The sequence below is a fragment of the Epinephelus lanceolatus genome, chromosome 24 (assembly GCF_041903045.1).
Source record: "Epinephelus lanceolatus isolate andai-2023 chromosome 24, ASM4190304v1, whole genome shotgun sequence".
NCBI classification, from domain to species: Eukaryota; Metazoa; Chordata; class Actinopteri; order Perciformes; family Serranidae; genus Epinephelus; species Epinephelus lanceolatus.
In genome coordinates, this window is record NC_135757.1 from 1,122,941 (window position 1) to 1,141,285 (window position 18,345).

General features: G+C 41.8%; 2 protein-coding genes across 2 annotated transcripts; one reads left to right on the forward strand and one right to left on the reverse strand.

Annotated features, from left to right (window-relative positions):
• Window positions 1–7,174: 7,174 nt before the first annotated feature.
• On the reverse strand, window positions 7,175–9,283 carry LOC117249983 (claudin-24-like). The gene has a single exon (XM_033615918.2). It carries the CDS (start codon window positions 8,856–8,858, stop codon window positions 8,184–8,186), a length of 675 nt encoding a protein of 224 aa, XP_033471809.1. The 5' UTR covers window positions 8,859–9,283; the 3' UTR covers window positions 7,175–8,183.
• A 7,541-nt stretch (window positions 9,284–16,824) lies between these two features.
• dph3 (diphthamide biosynthesis 3) lies at window positions 16,825–18,306 on the forward strand. The gene is made up of 3 exons (XM_033615931.2): window positions 16,825–17,023; window positions 17,790–17,864; window positions 17,984–18,306. Exons 1-3 carry the CDS (start codon window positions 16,916–16,918, stop codon window positions 18,056–18,058), a joined length of 258 nt encoding a protein of 85 aa, XP_033471822.2. The 5' UTR covers window positions 16,825–16,915; the 3' UTR covers window positions 18,059–18,306.
• Window positions 18,307–18,345: the final 39 nt, after the last annotated feature.

The following is an 18,345-nucleotide window of genomic DNA, read 5'->3' on the forward strand; positions in this document are numbered from 1 at the left end:
AGTTCAGAGCGTGTAGGAGTTTAGGACACTATGATGGTCATTCCAATGCTCAGTTATGTTTCATAAGTTGTTGTAGAATTTTTCAGATTGATACTATTTGTTACTCAGATTTGGTGCTAAATTTAGTCATTTTTTATCACTTGAGAATTTATGAAATGATCAAAAAAACTCTAAAGACCTCAAGGGACACCACAAAAAAAATATGCTGGGATTTGGTAACAAAAACCTTAAACATTTGGAAATTTCTGAAAGGACTGCATTTTTCAACGATAGGATGGCGAGCACTTCTGCTCTGGAAACAGCTGAGAGACCACCTTATTGTCAATAAACCTACGAAAACCATCAGTGAATCCTCCTGGGGCCGTATTCACAAACATTCTGAGAACACTCTCAGAGAACTCCTAACTTAATCAAAAGACTTTAAGTAAGGAGTCTTAGCTTAGGAGTGATTTAGGAAAGTTCTCAGAGCAACTCTAAGCAAGGAAGGGACAGAAATTTCTACCTGAGTGAGGAGGTGTGGTCGACCCTGTTGCTAGGTGTGATGCTTGCTTTTAACAGGTGTGATTGGTTGTCCTCTTGTGAGCCTGTAAGGTGTGAGGACACCCAGTGGAAATGAAATTAACTGCAGACTGTGCAAGAGTTGCTGTCGAGTGTGATCACTCTGCAGACTCATCACTGCTGCATTTTTACAGTTTTTAAAATATGTAAGTATTGTGATGATTTTATTTCTGGTGTTATAAGAATATTGTGTCAGGTGGAAAAGGCGTGTGTACCCCTAATAACGTCGACCACATCTGTAGCATTTCATATCTACACTGTCATTCAGTGTTTGGAGAATATTTCTCTGATCTCTTTGTGTTTCCATCATTTTCTCCTCCTCATTCAGAAACTCTTAAACCTCCTAAAGTCCTCCTCCCTGCTCATAACAGTTTTTCACCTTAGGAGCTCTCTTTAGGTCTGAGATGCTTTGTGAATAACTGATCTTTACAAAGAACTACTCTTAACTTTAAGGAAACATTTTAAGAAAACATCACAACTCTAAGAATTGCCTTAGAATTTGTCACTAGGAGCAACTCTAGGTTAGGTTAGCACTAGGAAGCTTTGTGAATACGGCCCCAGGTCTTGAGGCTGCAGTTATCCTAGTCATTTTATACAGTGATAGCCATTAAAAAAAAAAGAGGTCTTGCTACAGTGGAATGGCTGCTATGGGGACTAACAGGATCACACATGAATAAAGTGTCTCCGCTTTACAGTTAGACCTGATTTATGTAATTCAGTGACTGTTTATAGACTCCAGTATTCAGAAATATTTAAAAACAATATGCAAGAATAAAATGTATCCTCCCGAGACCATTATCTTTGAACAGGAAGTTTTGGGAGAAAAAAAATGATGTCCTCATATGGGGACGATGGGTTTATCTTAAAAGTCACAAGTGTGAAATTAAGTATAAAACTGATCGCCTGAATATTATTGTGCAAAAACAAATTAAAAATAATGCAACAAATCTAAAAATCTTGTGATTTGTTTATTTCGATACTCTGCATGATCCGTACTCCAAGTTAGGAGCGTCCGTTTGTCTGTCGGAACAGTCTGTCACGACTAATTGCTCCCAGAAATGGCCACCATCTTATTTTTGCATGGATTAGTGTACTGTGCTTCTGGAACGACTAGATGGCACAAAAAAGTGTCCACGTACGAGGACAACAGGTCTGAGTTAAGTAGAATGAAGTATAAAGTGCAGCAAACCCAGAATGTGATGTCCACATATGAGGACGCAGGATCTCAGGAGGTCATACTGCACGCTGAAAACCAGGGACCAGAGCATGTGAGCGGAGCGGACTGGGTGAAAATTTCCACTCCTCACTCGCAGATCTGTCACTTTGCACCGCTCGTCCGCTCTGCTTGGTTCTGCGCATTCTTCACTCTGCTCTGCTCCACTCCATCATAAATTTTATCCTACTTCGCTCAAAAAACTGCGTCGTACTACCCTAACCTGTAATCTTCTATTCACAAATAAAACATGAGCTTGGTAGATTCTCCGGGGAAGCCCACTCCCCGCAGTTAGGGACCGTTCTCCACGGTACCGCTGTCGGCAGGGTGGAAATAAGTAATAATAATAAGTGTGGAGGAAACGGATCGGGTTAAGCAGCTGACCTCTGGGGAAGCCCTCTCGCCTCTCCCCGCAGTTAGGGACCATTCTCCAAGGTACCGCTGCTTCTCTTCTCAGTTTCTTTTCTGAAGTACACAGTAAACTCCATAGTTTTGAAAGAAAATAGTGTGGGTGTGCGCAGGTGCAAAGATGCATTCTGGGTGGGGCATGAGCGACCGGAGCGAAATTGGAGGGAGAGATAAGGCTCCACTCCACCTTTTAAAAAAAATACCTGCGCCTCGCTCAACACAAAATCCTTCCACTCCCCACTCCGCTCACATGCTCTGCCAGGGACTAACACAAAAACGGCGTGTATGTAAAGAGGAGACTCGTGGGTACCCACAGAACCCAGATATCTTGAGGTCAGAGGTCAAGGGGCCTCTGTGACAATGGCCATGCCAGTTTTTTTTTCCTTCACCAAAAATTACCCTAAATTCAGAGTGTTATTTAACCCCCTTACTGACAAGCTAGCATGACCTGCTTATATGGAGGTAGATCTGTGTCCATATCAACGACAACCCGTGTGTTAATGTTTAATCTGTAAATATACACAAATAGACAATACACACAAATTCCATAAATTAAAGAGGAAAGACTCAGGGTGTGTAAAAAAAAATATGGGCATCTGACCTTTCTTTCACCTATAGAGTGTCCGGCATGAGTTACTTTTACGAGACAGCTTACAAATCATCTTATGCTCTGTAATCCATTATGACAGTAGTAAGACATATAGCAGAGGCCTTATTGCAAAGCAGGCCAAAGGTGGACCTCCAGAGAGGCCTTCAAAGAGATGCACCATGTATTGTGACTATGGATGGGCATGTGTTTTGGGTAACTATAAAGATAGAGGGCTGGAGGACATTGCCAGCTCTCACTTTGACTGACTGTTCATGCAGTTTGTACTGTGTGTGAGACTCCATTCGTGAATGCTTAATAAAACTCAAGAAAGACAGCCGACGTGTGAAGACTTTTCTTTGAATTGTTTATTGAATAGTAATTTTGCCACCACAACACGGACAGTTGATCTGTCCCACAAATAATAGGGGTCAATGATTTTAAGCAGGCTTGTTGATTTTAACCAAGGTTGCTGATTTTAATCAAAGGTTGTTGATTTTAACCAAGGTTTCTGATTTCTGAAATGAGTTTCCTCCACAGGGTGGCTGGGCTCAGCCTTAGAGATAGGGTGAGGAGCTCAGACATCCGGGAGGGACTCGGAGTAGAGCCGCTGCTCCTCCACATTGAGAGGAGCCAGTTGAGGTGGTTCAGGCATCTGGTAAGGATGCCTTCCGGACGCCTCCCTTGGGAGGTGTTTCAGGCATGTCCAACCGGTAGGAGACCTCGGGGCCGCCCCAGAACACGCTGGAGGGATTACATCACCCAGCTGGCCTGGGAACGCCTCAGGGTTCCCGTGGAAAAGCTGACGGAAGTGGCGGGGGAGAGGACTGTCTGGGCTTCTTTGCTGAGGCTGCTGCCCCTGCGACCCGGACCCGGATAAGCGGAGGACGACGAGTACGAGTACGAGTACCAAAGGTTGCGGATTTTAACCAAGGTTGCTGATTTTAACCAAGGTTTCTGATTTTAACCAAAGGTTTCTGATTTTAACCAAAGGTTGTTGATCTTAACCAAGGTTGCTGATTTTAACCAAGGTTGCTGATTTTAACCAGAGGTTGCTGATTTTAACCAAAGGTTGCTGATTTTAACCAAAGGTCGTTGATTTTAACCAAGGTTGTTGATTTTAACCAAGGTTGCTGATTTTAACCAAAGGTTGCTGATTTTGACCAAGGGTTGCTGATTTTAACCAAGGTTTCCGATTTTAACCAAAGGTTGTTGATTTTAACCAAGGTTGCTAATTTTAACCAAAGGTTGCTGATTTTAACCAAGGTTGCTGATTTTAACCAAAGGTTGCTGATTTTAACCAAGGTCGTTGATTTTAACCAGGGTCGTTGATTTTAACCAGAGTCGCTAATTTTAACCAGGGTCGCTGATTTTAACCAGAGTCGCTAATTTTAACCAGGGTCGCTGATTTTAACCGGGGCCGCTGACTTTAACCAGGGTTGTTGATTTTAACCAGGGTTGTTGATTTTAACCAGAGTCACTAATTTTAACCAGGGTTGTTGATTTTAACCAAGGTTGCTGATTTTAACCAAAGGTTGCTGATTTTAACCAAGGTCGTTGATTTTAACCAGGGTCGTTGATTTTAACCAGAGTCACTAATTTTAACCAGGGTCGCTGATTTTAACCGGGGCCGCTGACTTTAACCAGGGTTGTTGATTTTAACCAGGGTTGTTGATTTTAACCAGAGTCACTAATTTTAACCAGGGTTGTTGATTTTAACCAAGGTTGCTGATTTTAACCAAAGGTTGCTGATTTTAACCAAAAGTTGTTGATTTTAACCAAGGTTGCTGATTTTAACCAAAGGTTGTTGATTTTAACCAAGGTTGCTGATTTTAACCAGAGGTCGCTGATTTTAACCAGAGGTCGCTGATTTTAACCAAAGGTCGCTGACTTTAACCAGGGTCGCTGATTTTAACTAGGGTCACTGATTTTAACCAGGGTCGTTGATTTTGACCAGGGTCGTTGATTTTAACCAGGTTCATTGATTTTAAAAAGGGTCGTTGATTTTAACCAGAGTCGCTAATTTTAACCAGGGTTGTTGATTTTAACCAGGGTCTTTGACTTTAACCAGGTTCATTGATTTTAAAAAGGGTCATTGATTTTAACCAGAGTCGCTAATTTTAACCAGGGTTGTTGATTTTAACCAGGGTCTTTGACTTTAACCAGGTTTGTTGATTTTAAACAGGGTCGTAGCTTTTAACCAGGCTCGCTGATTTTAATCAGAGTCGTTCATTTGAACCAGGGTCGTTGATTTTAACCAGGGTCACTGACTTTAACCAGGGTTGTTGATTTTAACCAGGGTCTTTGACTTTAACCAGGTTTGTTGATTTTAACAAGGGTCGCTGATTTTAACCAGAGTCGTTGATTTTAACCAGGGTTACTGATTTTAACCAGGGTTGTTGATTTTAACCAGGGTCGTTGATTTTAACCAGGGTTACTGATTTTAACCAGGCTCGCTGATTTTAACCAGAGTCGTTCATTTGAACCAGGGTCGTTGATTTTCACCAGAGTCGCTGCTTTTAACTAGGGTTGTTGATTTTAACCAGGGTTGTTGATTTTAACCAGGGTCGTAGCTTTTAACCAGGCTCGCTGATTTTAATCAGAGTCGTTCATTTGAACCAGGGTTGTTGATTTTCACCAGAGTCACTGCTTTTAACTAGGGTTGTTGATTTTAACCAGGTTAGTTGATTTTAACCAGGGTTACTGATTTTAACCAGGCTCGCTGATTTTAATCAGAGTCGTTCATTTGAACCAGGGTTGTTGATTTTCACCAGAGTCGCTGCTTTTAACTAGGGTTGTTGATTTTAACCAGGGTCGTTGATTTTAACCAGGGTGGTTCATTTGAACCAGGGTCACTGATTTTTACCAGAGTCGCTGCTTTTAACTAGGGTTGTTGATTTTAACCAGGATTTCTGATTTTAACAAGGGTTGTTTAATTGCTGTATTTTGGGCAGAGACTAGATTTGAAGGGTTCGTTGCGGGTACTTGGGTTAAGGTGGGGCTGAGGTTGAGCGGCAGCCTCTTTCTCCAGTGTGGTATTAGTAGTCTTACTGCAGTAAAGGATCATACTTCTTGTATATTATATGAATATGACTGCTTGGTCCTAATAATGTGGTTGTTCTTTTAAGCTGGTTTGAAATGAGGCTATACAACAACAACAAAAGGAGAATGATCTAAAATTAAAGCAGCTCAGTGATTTGTTCTAATGACACCAGCTGGGTTCATGTGAGTCAGCTGAACATTTGAAAAACAGCTGCTGTTATTATAATCTCGGTCCAAGCCGAGGGTTTGTCAGTGTTGGCAGAGCGAGTGGAGGGTGGCAGCGTTTCCCTGTTTGGCTTCATGATGAGAGCCGCTGTGAAACAATGTGAGAGTGAGGGGGTTAACTTCCTGTCTGTCCACCAGGTTTTTGTAAATCTCAGCTCCATTGTCCCAAAAAGGAAAAGGGTAATTAAAGCGAAGTTGGGGGGCTTCAGGTCCTGCAGCGCCGTCTCTTTCATGTTTGTTCTGAGTGTTTTACTCAGTGTGTTTCTGTGGCGCTGTGAGGACCCCGGGCCTTATGAGGACGGTCCTGCTAAAATGATGTACAACACTTTGACTGAATCCTGTCAGCGGGATGACAAGCTGATGTTCACACGTTTCGTTTATATTTTAATATACTGATTCTGTAATTGCCACAGCGTCTGTGTTGAATTCACATGATGCGGTTGCCGTGGTGCCTTCAAGTGGAAGTTGCGTGATGCAGTTGCCATGGCATCTTATTGTGAAAGTTGTGTGATGTGGTTGCCGTTGCGTTGCCATGTGGAAGTCACGAGATGTTCTTGCCAATGCGTCTTCATGTGGAAGTTGCATGATGTGGTTGCCATGTGGGGGTTGGGTGATGTGGTTGCCATGGTGTCTCCACGTGGAAGTCACGAGATGCGACTGCCGTGGCGTCTACATGTTCAAGTCATAAATTGCAGTTGCCATTGTGTCCTCATGTGGAAGTTGTGTGATGTGGTTGCCATGGTGTCTTTGAGTTGAAGGCACATGATCCAGTAGCTGTGGGGTCTCCATGTAGAACTTGCACTATGGGGTTGCCGTGACATGTCAGTGTTGCAGTCACATGATGCAGTCGCCATGGCGTCTCACAGTGGAAGTTGCATGACGCGGTTGCCATGGCATCTCCATGTGGAAGTCACATGACGCGGTTCCAGCTGGAGGCAGATTTCAGGGGAGAATGACTTCATTGTCACGGCAGAACAAAGGTGGCTCTCAGCTCTCATTGGTCGGACGCAGCAGAGCCTGTATTCATGAGAGGAGCCAATGAGACGCTGACGCTCACAGGAAACACACACGACCTCTGTTTACATCCACTCGTTGATCAATAACAAGACACAACAGATCAATAACAACAAGCAGGCGTCAGCTTCATGTGACATTTGTTTTTATTTACAATCATCAGCTGAAGACGTTCAGAACAGTGACATGATTCAAAGCATGATCATCAATAATCATCAATACTCATACATAATAATCAATAATAATCAATAATATGATCAATAATACTGCTTCCTGTCTGATTGAAGGTGAAGTGATTTAAAACACATCAGCAGCTTCGTCTCTTCTGTCTTTATAACCTCTGATTTTACTCCTCATCATCAGTCGCTGACTGAACCGATCAATATCGAGTATTGATCATAGTTTATCATCTGTTGTTGTTGTTTATTACTGAACCAGTAAAACAGGAAACAGCAGCACGTTTAGTCTCTTTGGCTCCATGAAAACATCTGAATGATTGAAACTCATTTCATAACGACTAGAAATTGAAATATTCCAAAATAAAAGTTTGTTCCAGAGCTCCAGTGAGGCAGCCGGACTTTGTTCAAACCTTTATTTTGAAGAGCTGCAGCCGAGCGAGACAAACCAGGACGTGTAAGGAGAGCTTTAGGTTCTCAGGGGTTAAATCAGACAGAGAAAAAAACCTTTAAATATTTCAATTTCAATCTAGCCAGACTTTTGACTCTTTTATCTTCCACTGCAGCTTAAATCTCTCATTCAGAGCCTCATTAGGAAAACAAACGTTTTTACAGCAGTGTTGTTTCTGCTGTCGGCCTGAAATAGTTTCTGGAGACTGTTCAGGTGTGAGCACAGTTTCTACCCTCTGACCCTGAATTTGTCTTATTTTTTTCATTCTTTGTCGTCAGACATGAAAAAATAAATTTGTGTGATGAGGTTTTGTGTGTTTTAACAAAGTCTGGCTGCAGAGGAGTTCGTCGCCTCTAAAAAATGACTTATTTTCTTTACGTATTTCTGAATCAGAGTTTTAGACATTCGTCTCATTACAACATTAAATCTGCCATTCAGAGCCTCACTGGGGAAACAATCAGTTTTACTGGGAGTAGCTATGGAAACAGACTTGTGGCGTCCCTGATCGTCTCAGACGTACTCAGATTTGATCTTGATGGGGGACTGTCCTGGCTGCTCCCTCACCCTCACCAGAGGGACGTGGACGGGCGCGTTACAGTTCTCCCTCTGCAGACACAAACAGGAAGACAGCAGCAGCGTCCCTGCCACCAGGTGAAGAACTCCCGCTGTCCAGCCGCAGAACAGAGCGTCCCCGAACTCCCAGCGCGGCACCACCTCCGGCATCGACTCGTCGAAGAACCGCAACACCGCCATGTGGGCGATGTACGAGACCGGGATGAGCCCCAGGATCCCGGCCGCCAGGCACAGCGTGCCCCCTGCCATCTTCAGTGCCCTCTTGCAGCGGAGGTCCTCCAGCTGGTCATGGCAGCTGTTGACCACGTGCAAGCCGGGGATGGCCAGCAGGAGTCCGAGCAGCCCGGCGGCCAGCGTCACACACATGAGGATCCGGGCCAGCTTGATGTCCGGCGGCAGGCCCAGGAGGCTGTCGTAGGGGCGACACATCAGCGACCCGTGCTCCTGCACCACGCAGGTCTCCCACAGCCCCAGCTCATAGCTCTCGGTGGGGAGCAGGTCGGTGGAGAGCGTGAGCCAGGTGGACATCAGGGTGGTGGCCAGCGAGCAGAGCCAGGCCCCCCCAGAGAAGAAGACCCCCAACAGCTCCAGAGCGTGAATGTTTGGGTCCATGACGGTGCCGCTCAGAGTCTCACGGTCCTTTGCGTGTCTTTACCTCCTCGCCGTCAGGAGGCGGGGGCTCCTCGCTGGGCCATGACTCCTTCCAGGGAATATCCTGAGCGGGCTGCCAGCTCCGGCGGCAACTCAGAAAAAGCTCTTCAACACAGTGAGAGGGGAGCGGTGTCCCTGCCAAGCCTTGACCCCCCCCGCAGCCACCACCGCCACCACCCTCCATCAGTGAGACGGGAGAAAGTGATTGGACGGCACTGAAAACAACAGCATCATTCAGCCGCCTGTGAGGTCGCATGCACACAGGATGTCGTTCAAACGCAGACAGGATGTTATCAATGCACACATCTTTGTTTGAAGTTAATGGCATCGCTCGCTGCTTCCCTGCTTTGTGTGGGGACCCCCCCACCCACAGGGCGGCCCCCCCATACCCCCCCACCCCTCCCACAGCGTCACCAGGCAACCGTTTAATATGATGTCTCAGGCTTTGTTCATATAACCAGAAAACAGGAAAAAGAGGGTTTCCATGGTGACCCCCCCAAACTCAACATCCAGGCAACCTGCTGTTTATTCAATATTCAAGACAACTTTATTGTCACGTCTGTGAACAACAGTGAGACTCTGAGTTGGTGAGATGATGAAACATTCCTGTGGTTTGGGTTCTTTTTCATTTAAAGTCTGTGGCGTCTTTTCTCAGTGGACGTCTGAATGACGAACCGTTCTTTCAGACAGTTTAAGACATTTAATCGTCTGTAATTTATTTATTTATTTCTATTAATTGTTGTTTGCACTTACAAATACACATTCAGGAAGAAAAGAGTAGTAAAAAAATGTTAAAATGTGCAGGAAAGATCATCAAGCCCAAAGGGCTTATAAGCGACCCTCCCTTCTAAAACCTATAAATAACTATATTTAACCCCCCCCACCCCATACCCCTCCTCCCCACACACACATGCACAGACACACATGTGCATATCTTCCTCTCATACACACAGATATATACAATACAGCATTAAACAATAATTACAAAGCTGAATGAAATAAAATAAAAATACTTACAAAACACAATGATACACCGGTGACTAGAACATCTGTAGGGATTTTTTAAGCTTGGTCTTAAATGTATTTAAAGAGGAACATGATTCTGTTAGATTTTTTTATATCATTCCACAGCACTGCACCTTGATAGACAAATGAGAATTTAGCAACAGAGGTCCTACAGAAAGGAATGCGTAAGTCATTCTTTCTTCTTGTAAGATGAGCATGATAACGAGAGTTAGACTCTCTTGAAAAAAAATAGGTAGAGATGTAGGAAGGCAAATGACTTTATACATAAGAACCCCTGTTTGGGGCGTCGGTGGCTTAGTGGTAGAGCAGGCGCCCCATGTACAAGGTTGTTGCCGCAGTGGCCCGGGTTCAACTCCAGCCTGTGGCCCTTTGCTGCATGTCACTCCCCCTCTCTCATCCCCCTTCACGCTTGTCTGTCCTATCAAATAAAGGCTTAAAAATGCCCCAAAAAATATCTTTAAAAAAAAGAACCCCTGTTTGGTACTTGTTGACCTCATAAATTGTGAGTAGTTGCAATTGTTTAAATAATGGTTTAGTTGGGGCTAAATAAGAAGAGTTGGAGGCAATTCTTACAAAGGATTTCTGAAATCTATGGATTGTTTGTAAATAAGAAGGGTAAGTGCTGGCCCAAATTATATAACAGTAAGAGATGTAAGAATAAATCAAACTGTAATACAAAGTTAGAAGTGTGCTCCTTTTTAAATGCTGTTTAACCCTTTTTATAATGCCCAACGATTTTGAAACCGTCTTACAAACAAATTCACAATGATTCTTAAAGCAGAGTTGCTCATCAGTGTTGACACCGAAGAACTTCGCTGATGAAACTTGTGCAAGCGCATTGTTATTGACATAAATTTTGGCTCTGTCTGCATTGTAATTCTTGTTCTTATTTCTGAAAATAATGAAGTTAGATTTCTTGACATTGAGTGACAAGTTGTTTAACTTAAACCAATGGGAAAAATGAATGAGTCCAGGATTTGCTTTGTGCTTTGGCAATAAGGGAATCAAAATTCTTGTCAGTGACAAACAGATTTGTGTCATCAGCGAATAATATAGGTGACAATAAACTTGATGCATTAGCAAGATCATTAACATATATCAAAAACAACAAGGGTCCTAGAATGGATCCCTGTGGAACACCACATTTTAGTACAGCCAGCTGTGATCGATTACCATTAAAAACAACAAATTGCTCTCTGTTGTTTAAGTAATTATCAACCCATTGTAAAACCCGTTTTTTGAAACCATAACATAACATTTTTGATAACAAAATTTCATGATTCACTGTATCGAAAGCCTTTGATAAATCTAAGAAAACGCGTAAGGTGTATTCATTTTTCTCCAGAGCAGCAGTAATTTTTTCTCTGAGGTGCAAAAGAGCCATGTATGTAGAATATTTTTTTCTAAGCCCATATTGATATTTGAACAAAATATTGTTCGTATCTAGGTGCTTCATGATTCTACTATATACCGGCTTTTCAAGAATTTTAGAATAACAAGGCAGTATTGATAGAAGACGATAGTTTGAGAATATAGATGGATCATCAGATTTAAAGAGCGGAATAACCTTGGCAACTTTGAAGGCTTGAGGGATAGTACCTGATTCAAGGGACATGGAAAAAATGAATGTTCAAGGATCAATGATTAAAGAAGCTACCTTTTTGATCAAAGAGGCTGGAATTTCATCACGGCCAGGAGAAGAGTTTTTGAGACTCATAATAATATCAAGAACTTCCGAAGTGTTTACAGGCTCAGAAACATTTAAGGAAGCATACTCTTTACTTATAAAATCAGTGGGAGAACCAAAATGTTTTGCAAGACATGGTCCCACATTCACAAAAAAGTCATTAATTTGGGGTGGCTCTGTTATCTTTACTTCACCATCCTGAAATTCAGTCGGGGATGGAGAACAGTTGTGTCTCATATTGAGCAATTCTTTCAGAGTGTCCCATGTAGATTTAATGTTATTTGTAGAGCTGTTAAATCACTATAATACTCCCATTTAGCATTTCTAAGAAGATGGTTGTATTTGTTCCTAAATGTTTTGTATGTAGCATAGTTTAAAGGAGCAGGACTTTGTAGGTATTTTTTATATAATTTGTTTTTCTTCAGAGCAGATTTCTTCAGTTCAATAGTAAACCATGGTTTGTTCAAGCTTGCAGTGTTTTTGTTACTGTTAGTTATAAGAGGAAAACATTGGTCAAAAACAGAATAGAACTTGGTATAAAAATAATCATAAGCTGTATTTACATTCAACGCCTCATATACGACTTCCCAAGACAATTTTGCCAACATCTCTCTGAAGTTGTTAATATTCTTGTCATTGAACCTTCGAAATGAAAACCTCTTTGGTTCAGGCATACTTGATTCACTGTGCAAAACAGAGAATTGAAAAACAGGCATACGATCTGAGATGTCAGTATAAAGAATACCAGATTTTATAACATTAAGAAAGGTATTTGTAAAAATATTATCTATCAGTGTAGAGGATTTACTAGTTATTCTTGTAGGCTTGTTAAGTAGAGGCTAGAAGTAACTGGTGGACGGTTTGTTTGTGAGGTCATCAATGTGATGTTTGATTCCCCATTTAGAAGATTGATATTAAAATAACCTAGCAAATAACAAGGTTTACTCTCCTAATCAACATGTTCCAACACATCTAATAGACCTTCTTTGAACTTGTTGATGTCGGTATTTGGAGGACGATATATATGCAACCTACAATCACTCTTTTTTTCTCATTCAGAACAACAGTTTGAACCTCTACAAAAACAGCTTCACTGCTGCAGTCTTGAAGCTTCACTTCAAGATCAGTTCTTTGTTTGAATTCAAGACCCTTTTGAACATAGAGAGAAACTCCACCACCTCTACTTCCTCTACATCTATGTGTGGCTGTATAGGCAGCGATTTCAAATAGCGAGTTCATATCCTCTGTAAGCCATGTTTCAGTTAATGCAATAATTGAGAAGACATGGTCCAATGATGAGAGATAATGATAGAAATTGTCAGTTTTTAGAAAGACTTCTTATATGTAGAAATATTTAGAAATTAAATGAGGATTTTTATTGTAGTTTCATTTTCTTCCATGTCATGTAAAAAAAAAAGTAAGAACTGGAGAATGTCTTTGAGTTGACGCTTTTTAAACTCATTTCTCAAAAATTTTACCGGGAAAAAAAATATATTGGGATTTCTCTGGAAACTTTAAGATCTGAACACATTTCTACCAAAATTCAGAACCTGGTATTTTTGTAAATGTCAAGATCTCAAGTAGAAACTTAACGTGTCCTGAAGGTTTGATCAGCGTTTGTGGTGTCTGATCCAGGCTGCCAATAAATCATTTCATTTTCTCAGTGGACCTCTGAATCAGACGCTCTGATGGCCAGGTTAAATCATTTAAACCAGGGGGTCAAACATGCGGCTCGAGGGCTGGAACCGGCCTCCCAAAGGGTCCGATCCGGCCCGCTACATGACTTTGCACAGCTCATGTTGACGTGGCTGTAAAAGTAAGAGGAGCAACTTAAATGAGTATCCTGCTTCCTGTAAAATGTTGCTTCAGAGGTGTCTCCTCTCTGACCAGAGCACAGCTTCCTGCAGTCAGATTTAAAGATGTTAAACATTGTCTCTGTGTCACTTTTGGTGGATACGGACAAACTAACTCAACCTGCTTCTTCAACAGCTTCAAACTTTAGTTTGCCGTGATGGCGTCAGCATTACTGAGAGAGAGTGGACATGTGATGACAGCAAGTTGAAACTGCATTTTGTTCTGAAGATATCTCAGACTGTCAGACTGTTATAAATGTACTTTTTTACACTAAGAGAAAAATGTGAAGGTCGTTATTATCTCAAGGTTATTCTACAGTGGTTTTACTGGTCCGGCCCACCTGAGATCAAATATGGCCCATGAACCAATATCAGTTTGACACCCCTGATTTAAACTGTCAAAAAAATCCCTCTAAAATAAAGAACTTCAAAATAAGCATTTTTATTGTAATTTAATACTCTTCTCACGTCATGTAAGACAAAAAAAAAAAAATTTTATTTTATTTTTTATTTTATTTTATTTATGTACTTTTAGGTTTCTTTTTGGATCATTTCAACGCTTTATTATAAATTATTCATCTATCGCTATATTTTATTATTTAATCATTTCTTTATTCTTTTTTAAATTTACTTTTGTTCAATAAACAGTAACTTAGAAATTCATGAGTATATTTTAATTTTATTATTTTAGAATTAACAAAATTAAATTTTCCTGCGTTTATTGTTAAAACTAAATCCCTTTATTTTAATCTGTTTTTTTTAATTATGTTCTATTCTTTTTATTGTTTTCCACACTTTCATTTATTTTACCTGTGATTGATCCATTTAAACATATTGCCTCTAAATGTAGCGGTAAAAGAATAACGTTTATAATAATTAAAATGAATGATGTTTTGATAATCAATCATTAGTCTCACCTGTCGGTTGCTGGTTTCCGGTGCCATGGCGGCCTCTGGTGGACATCAGCAGGAAGTACAAACAGAGCTGCAGAGATTAAATGTTGTTCAGTTTGTTTCTCTCAGTTTATTATTTGTGTTTCAATGTATTAAACGTTTTAAATGTAATTTAACTTCCAGTGTTTGTTAGCAGCTGAGAGGACAGAGGGACAAACTGCCTCTGTGTCTCCATCAGGTCTTCTTCTTCTTCTTCTTCTTCTTCTTCTTCTTCGGATTTTACGGCAGTTGGCATCCATCACTTTGGTGCATTACCGCCCCCTATCATTACGGATTTTTGGCTCTGCTCAACCCATATACAAGCATACACACCTATACAACAAACCTACTTCACTGACTCTCACTCCTCATCTTGACTCCTCAAATCCTATTAAACAACCCCGTACTCCTTAAAAATTCTAATAGCATCCTTTGCTGAGACCTGTCACTCATGTCCAACAATCCTTTTAGTGATATTTCCTTTACTCCTGCATCCACCAGCCCCCTCCTCATCATCTCCCTCTGTGTTTCATACCTCCTGCACCTCAGAATTACATGCTCTACTGATTCCTCCTCCTGACACTCCTCACACAAACCAGAGTTATGCTTCCCTATTATTTTTAACGTTTTGTTTAAGGCACTGTGTCTGATCCTCTTGTTATCACAGTCTCCTCTCTCCTGCCTTTGCCAGCAGTCCTTGAAGGTCTAACATTTTGTTGGATTTGATACAGGTGTCTTCCTCTGCTCTCTCTGCTCCACATGCTCTGCCATTTCTGATTAATTCTTCCCTTAATTACACTTTTCATTTCTGCCTTACTAATGCTTACTTGCATTTCAACCCTATTTGCTCTCAGTGCCCTTTTTGCCAACTTGTCTGCCTTCTCATTCCCTTGCAGCCCTACATGTGCTGGCACCCAAAAAAATGTGACCTGCCTCCCCTTTCTGTGTATTCTTGTGACTGTGTGCAGAGCCTGATATAGAATGTCCTGCCTGCTGTTGGAGTGAAATGATGTGACACTTTCAAGAACTGATGCAGAATCTGAGCATATTACCGTCTTCTTTTGTGCTGTTATTTCCACCCATTTTAATGCCACCAACACCGCCACCATCTCTGCTGTGTACACCCCTAGTCCATCACCTGTTCTTCTATAAATACCTACTCCTTTTCCTGGTACCGCCACCCCGAATCCTGTTACACCTGTGTCTGGATTTTTTGCCCCGTCCGTGTACACCTGCACAAAGTCTTGATATTCTTGATTTATCGAGTGGCTAAATGCACTCAGTAAATCAACTGTTTTCTTCCCTGTCCTTGTAATTTCCAGCAGAGACATGTCAACTCTCGGACGCACTAGTCTCCATGGAGCCTCTGCTGGGTAGACCACTGGTGGGCTTATCTGTAGTCCTTCAACAGACAGTTCTTTCGATATTTTATTACCAACTTTTGCAAAATGCTCCCTGGTGCTCTTCTCATTCTCCCAGCTGTCCTGTAGTACCTCTCTTGCTGGGTGATTAGCTCTATGCCCTTTCAAATTCACCCAGTAATTGGCCATCAGCTGTTTCCTCCTTAACTCCAGAGGCACTTCACCCATCTCTACTTGTATGGCAGGAACTGGTGATGTCTTAAAAGCTCCGCAACAGATGCGTAAAGCTTGTGCCTGTATGACATCTAGCTTTTTAAGATGGCTCGTAGCTGCTGACCCATATGCCACACAACCATAATCCAGCACGGATCGTATTAATGCAACATACAACCTGTGGAGTGCTCTGCAACTTGCTCCCCATTCTCTTCCAGCCACACAACGCATCACATTTATGACTTTTTTACACTTTTCCTCTATCCTGGTGACACGGCCTGACCATGTCAGGCGTTCATCAAACACTACACCAAGGAATTTAAATTGTGGCACCCTTTCCAACTCTTCCCATTACACTCTTAACCTGACATCCTCTCTGATTCTCTTCCTGGTAAAGAACACAGTTTGGGTTTTTTGCAGTTGAAAACTTGCATCCCCAGTCATATCCCCAATCAGTCACTTGATTGATTGCTGCTTGAAGTTTTCCAATGACATGCTCAATATTTCTGCCTCTTTTCCACAGAGCTCCATCATCGGCAAACAGAGACCTGCCTATGTCTACAGGAAGTTTTGAGAACACATCATTAACGCTTAAACTGAACAGTAATGGATGCAGGCCTTCCTTCCACATCATATCATATGCCTTTTCAATATCGAAAAACACCGCAATAACTGATTCTTTGTTTGCTTGGGCCTTTCTTATTTCTGTTTCTAGTCTTATCACTGGATCCATTCTTCCATCAGGTCTAAACTCTTCCACCTGTCTTCAGTCCTCTAACTCCGGAAACTGAGCTCTAACACTTCCTGCCATTTTAACGTCTGAAATATTGCGTCAGACTCCTGAGACCACGGCCCACTACGTCATCACACCGCGCCGCCGCTCACGCTTCCACACAGATGAGCAGCTGACGGCGGCGCAGGTTCCTGCGGCCGGTTTTCGGACAACATGTCGGTGTTTCACGACGAAATCGAGATCGAGGACTTTGAGTATGACGACGAAACCGACACGTATTATTTCCCGTGTCCCTGCGGAGACAAGTTCGCCATAACCAAAGTAAGTAACCCGAACGCTAACGGCTAACAGCTAACTTCAGGCTTGTGTTGTAACGTTACCTCACACCAAACTCCTTATAAAATCCGCTCACTTTAAGGTTATTCCGCCTCAGTGACTATTCTTACGTGTAAAACTAACATTTAATCGCCTTTTACTAGTAGTTGATCAGTTATAATGAATTCGGCAGAGATTTAGTGATAATTTGTATTGATATATAAAAGCTATCAAGTCATACCCACAAGAAAGTTGCCAGAAAAGACATGAAGACAGAGGTGTAGAATGTGTCAGTTTGTGAATGGAGTTTGGTTCCTTCTTTCTCCACTTTATGGTCGAAGACAGCCAGTGTTGTTTTCTAACAGTCGACGTTTTATGATTTTTAGTGATCGATTAAGGGCCGTGATTATTCATCTTCATGATGTTTGTCCTGGAAAAGAACTTCACACCAAACTCCTATTAAGAATCATATATTTTAAGTCATACCTTCCCAGTGACTTGTATACAGGGCTGTGAGACATGTTTTACATGTTTCACGAATGTTTGAGATGTTCGTGTGAACTCGGCGCACAGAGCACCTCCTCCTCATCACTCACTGTTTAATGTATTTGTGATATTTCACAGTGATGTCTCTTATCTTGTTTAAGGCTTGTTGGAAGATGAGGACGTATAATATGTTATTTTTTGACTGGAGTTTGGTTCAGTGTTCAAAGATTCATGAAGCGTGTCGTGAGCTGTGACTCTTGTTTGTGACTCTTGTTGTTGTTTACAGGAGGATCTGGAGAACGGCGAGGACGTGGCGACTTGTCCGAGCTGCTCGCTCATCGTTAAAGTCATCTACGATCAGGTCAGTAAACGTCTCAGGGGCAGGAGGGATGTGATGACGTCACCAAGCTACAGGAAGTCCTCCTTCAAAACAAGAGACCCTGGCAGGAAGTCTTCAGTGATGTTTTCTGTTTGTTTCAGGAGGCATTCATGTCCGGAGAAATCGTCGAAGCGCCGTCGTCTTCAGAAACCAAACTGGAGCTGGTTCAGTCCTGACCCCCCTCACCTTCATCATCATCATCATCATCATCATCAGTAAAGCTGAGGACTGGTCCTTTAAATGACTTTATTTATGCAACATTTTAGTCTGAAGATGAACTCAGGACGGTGCATTCAGGTGCTGTCGGGAAACATCAGTCTTCAGAGGAAACAAATGTAAATATGTTTTATATCAGAATATTAACTTATATTTGATTCTCTCTCGTTGTGAATATTTGATCAGAATTAAAACACATCAAACTGCAGCCTGAGTGTCTCCAAATGTTTTGTTTGTATGTCACTGA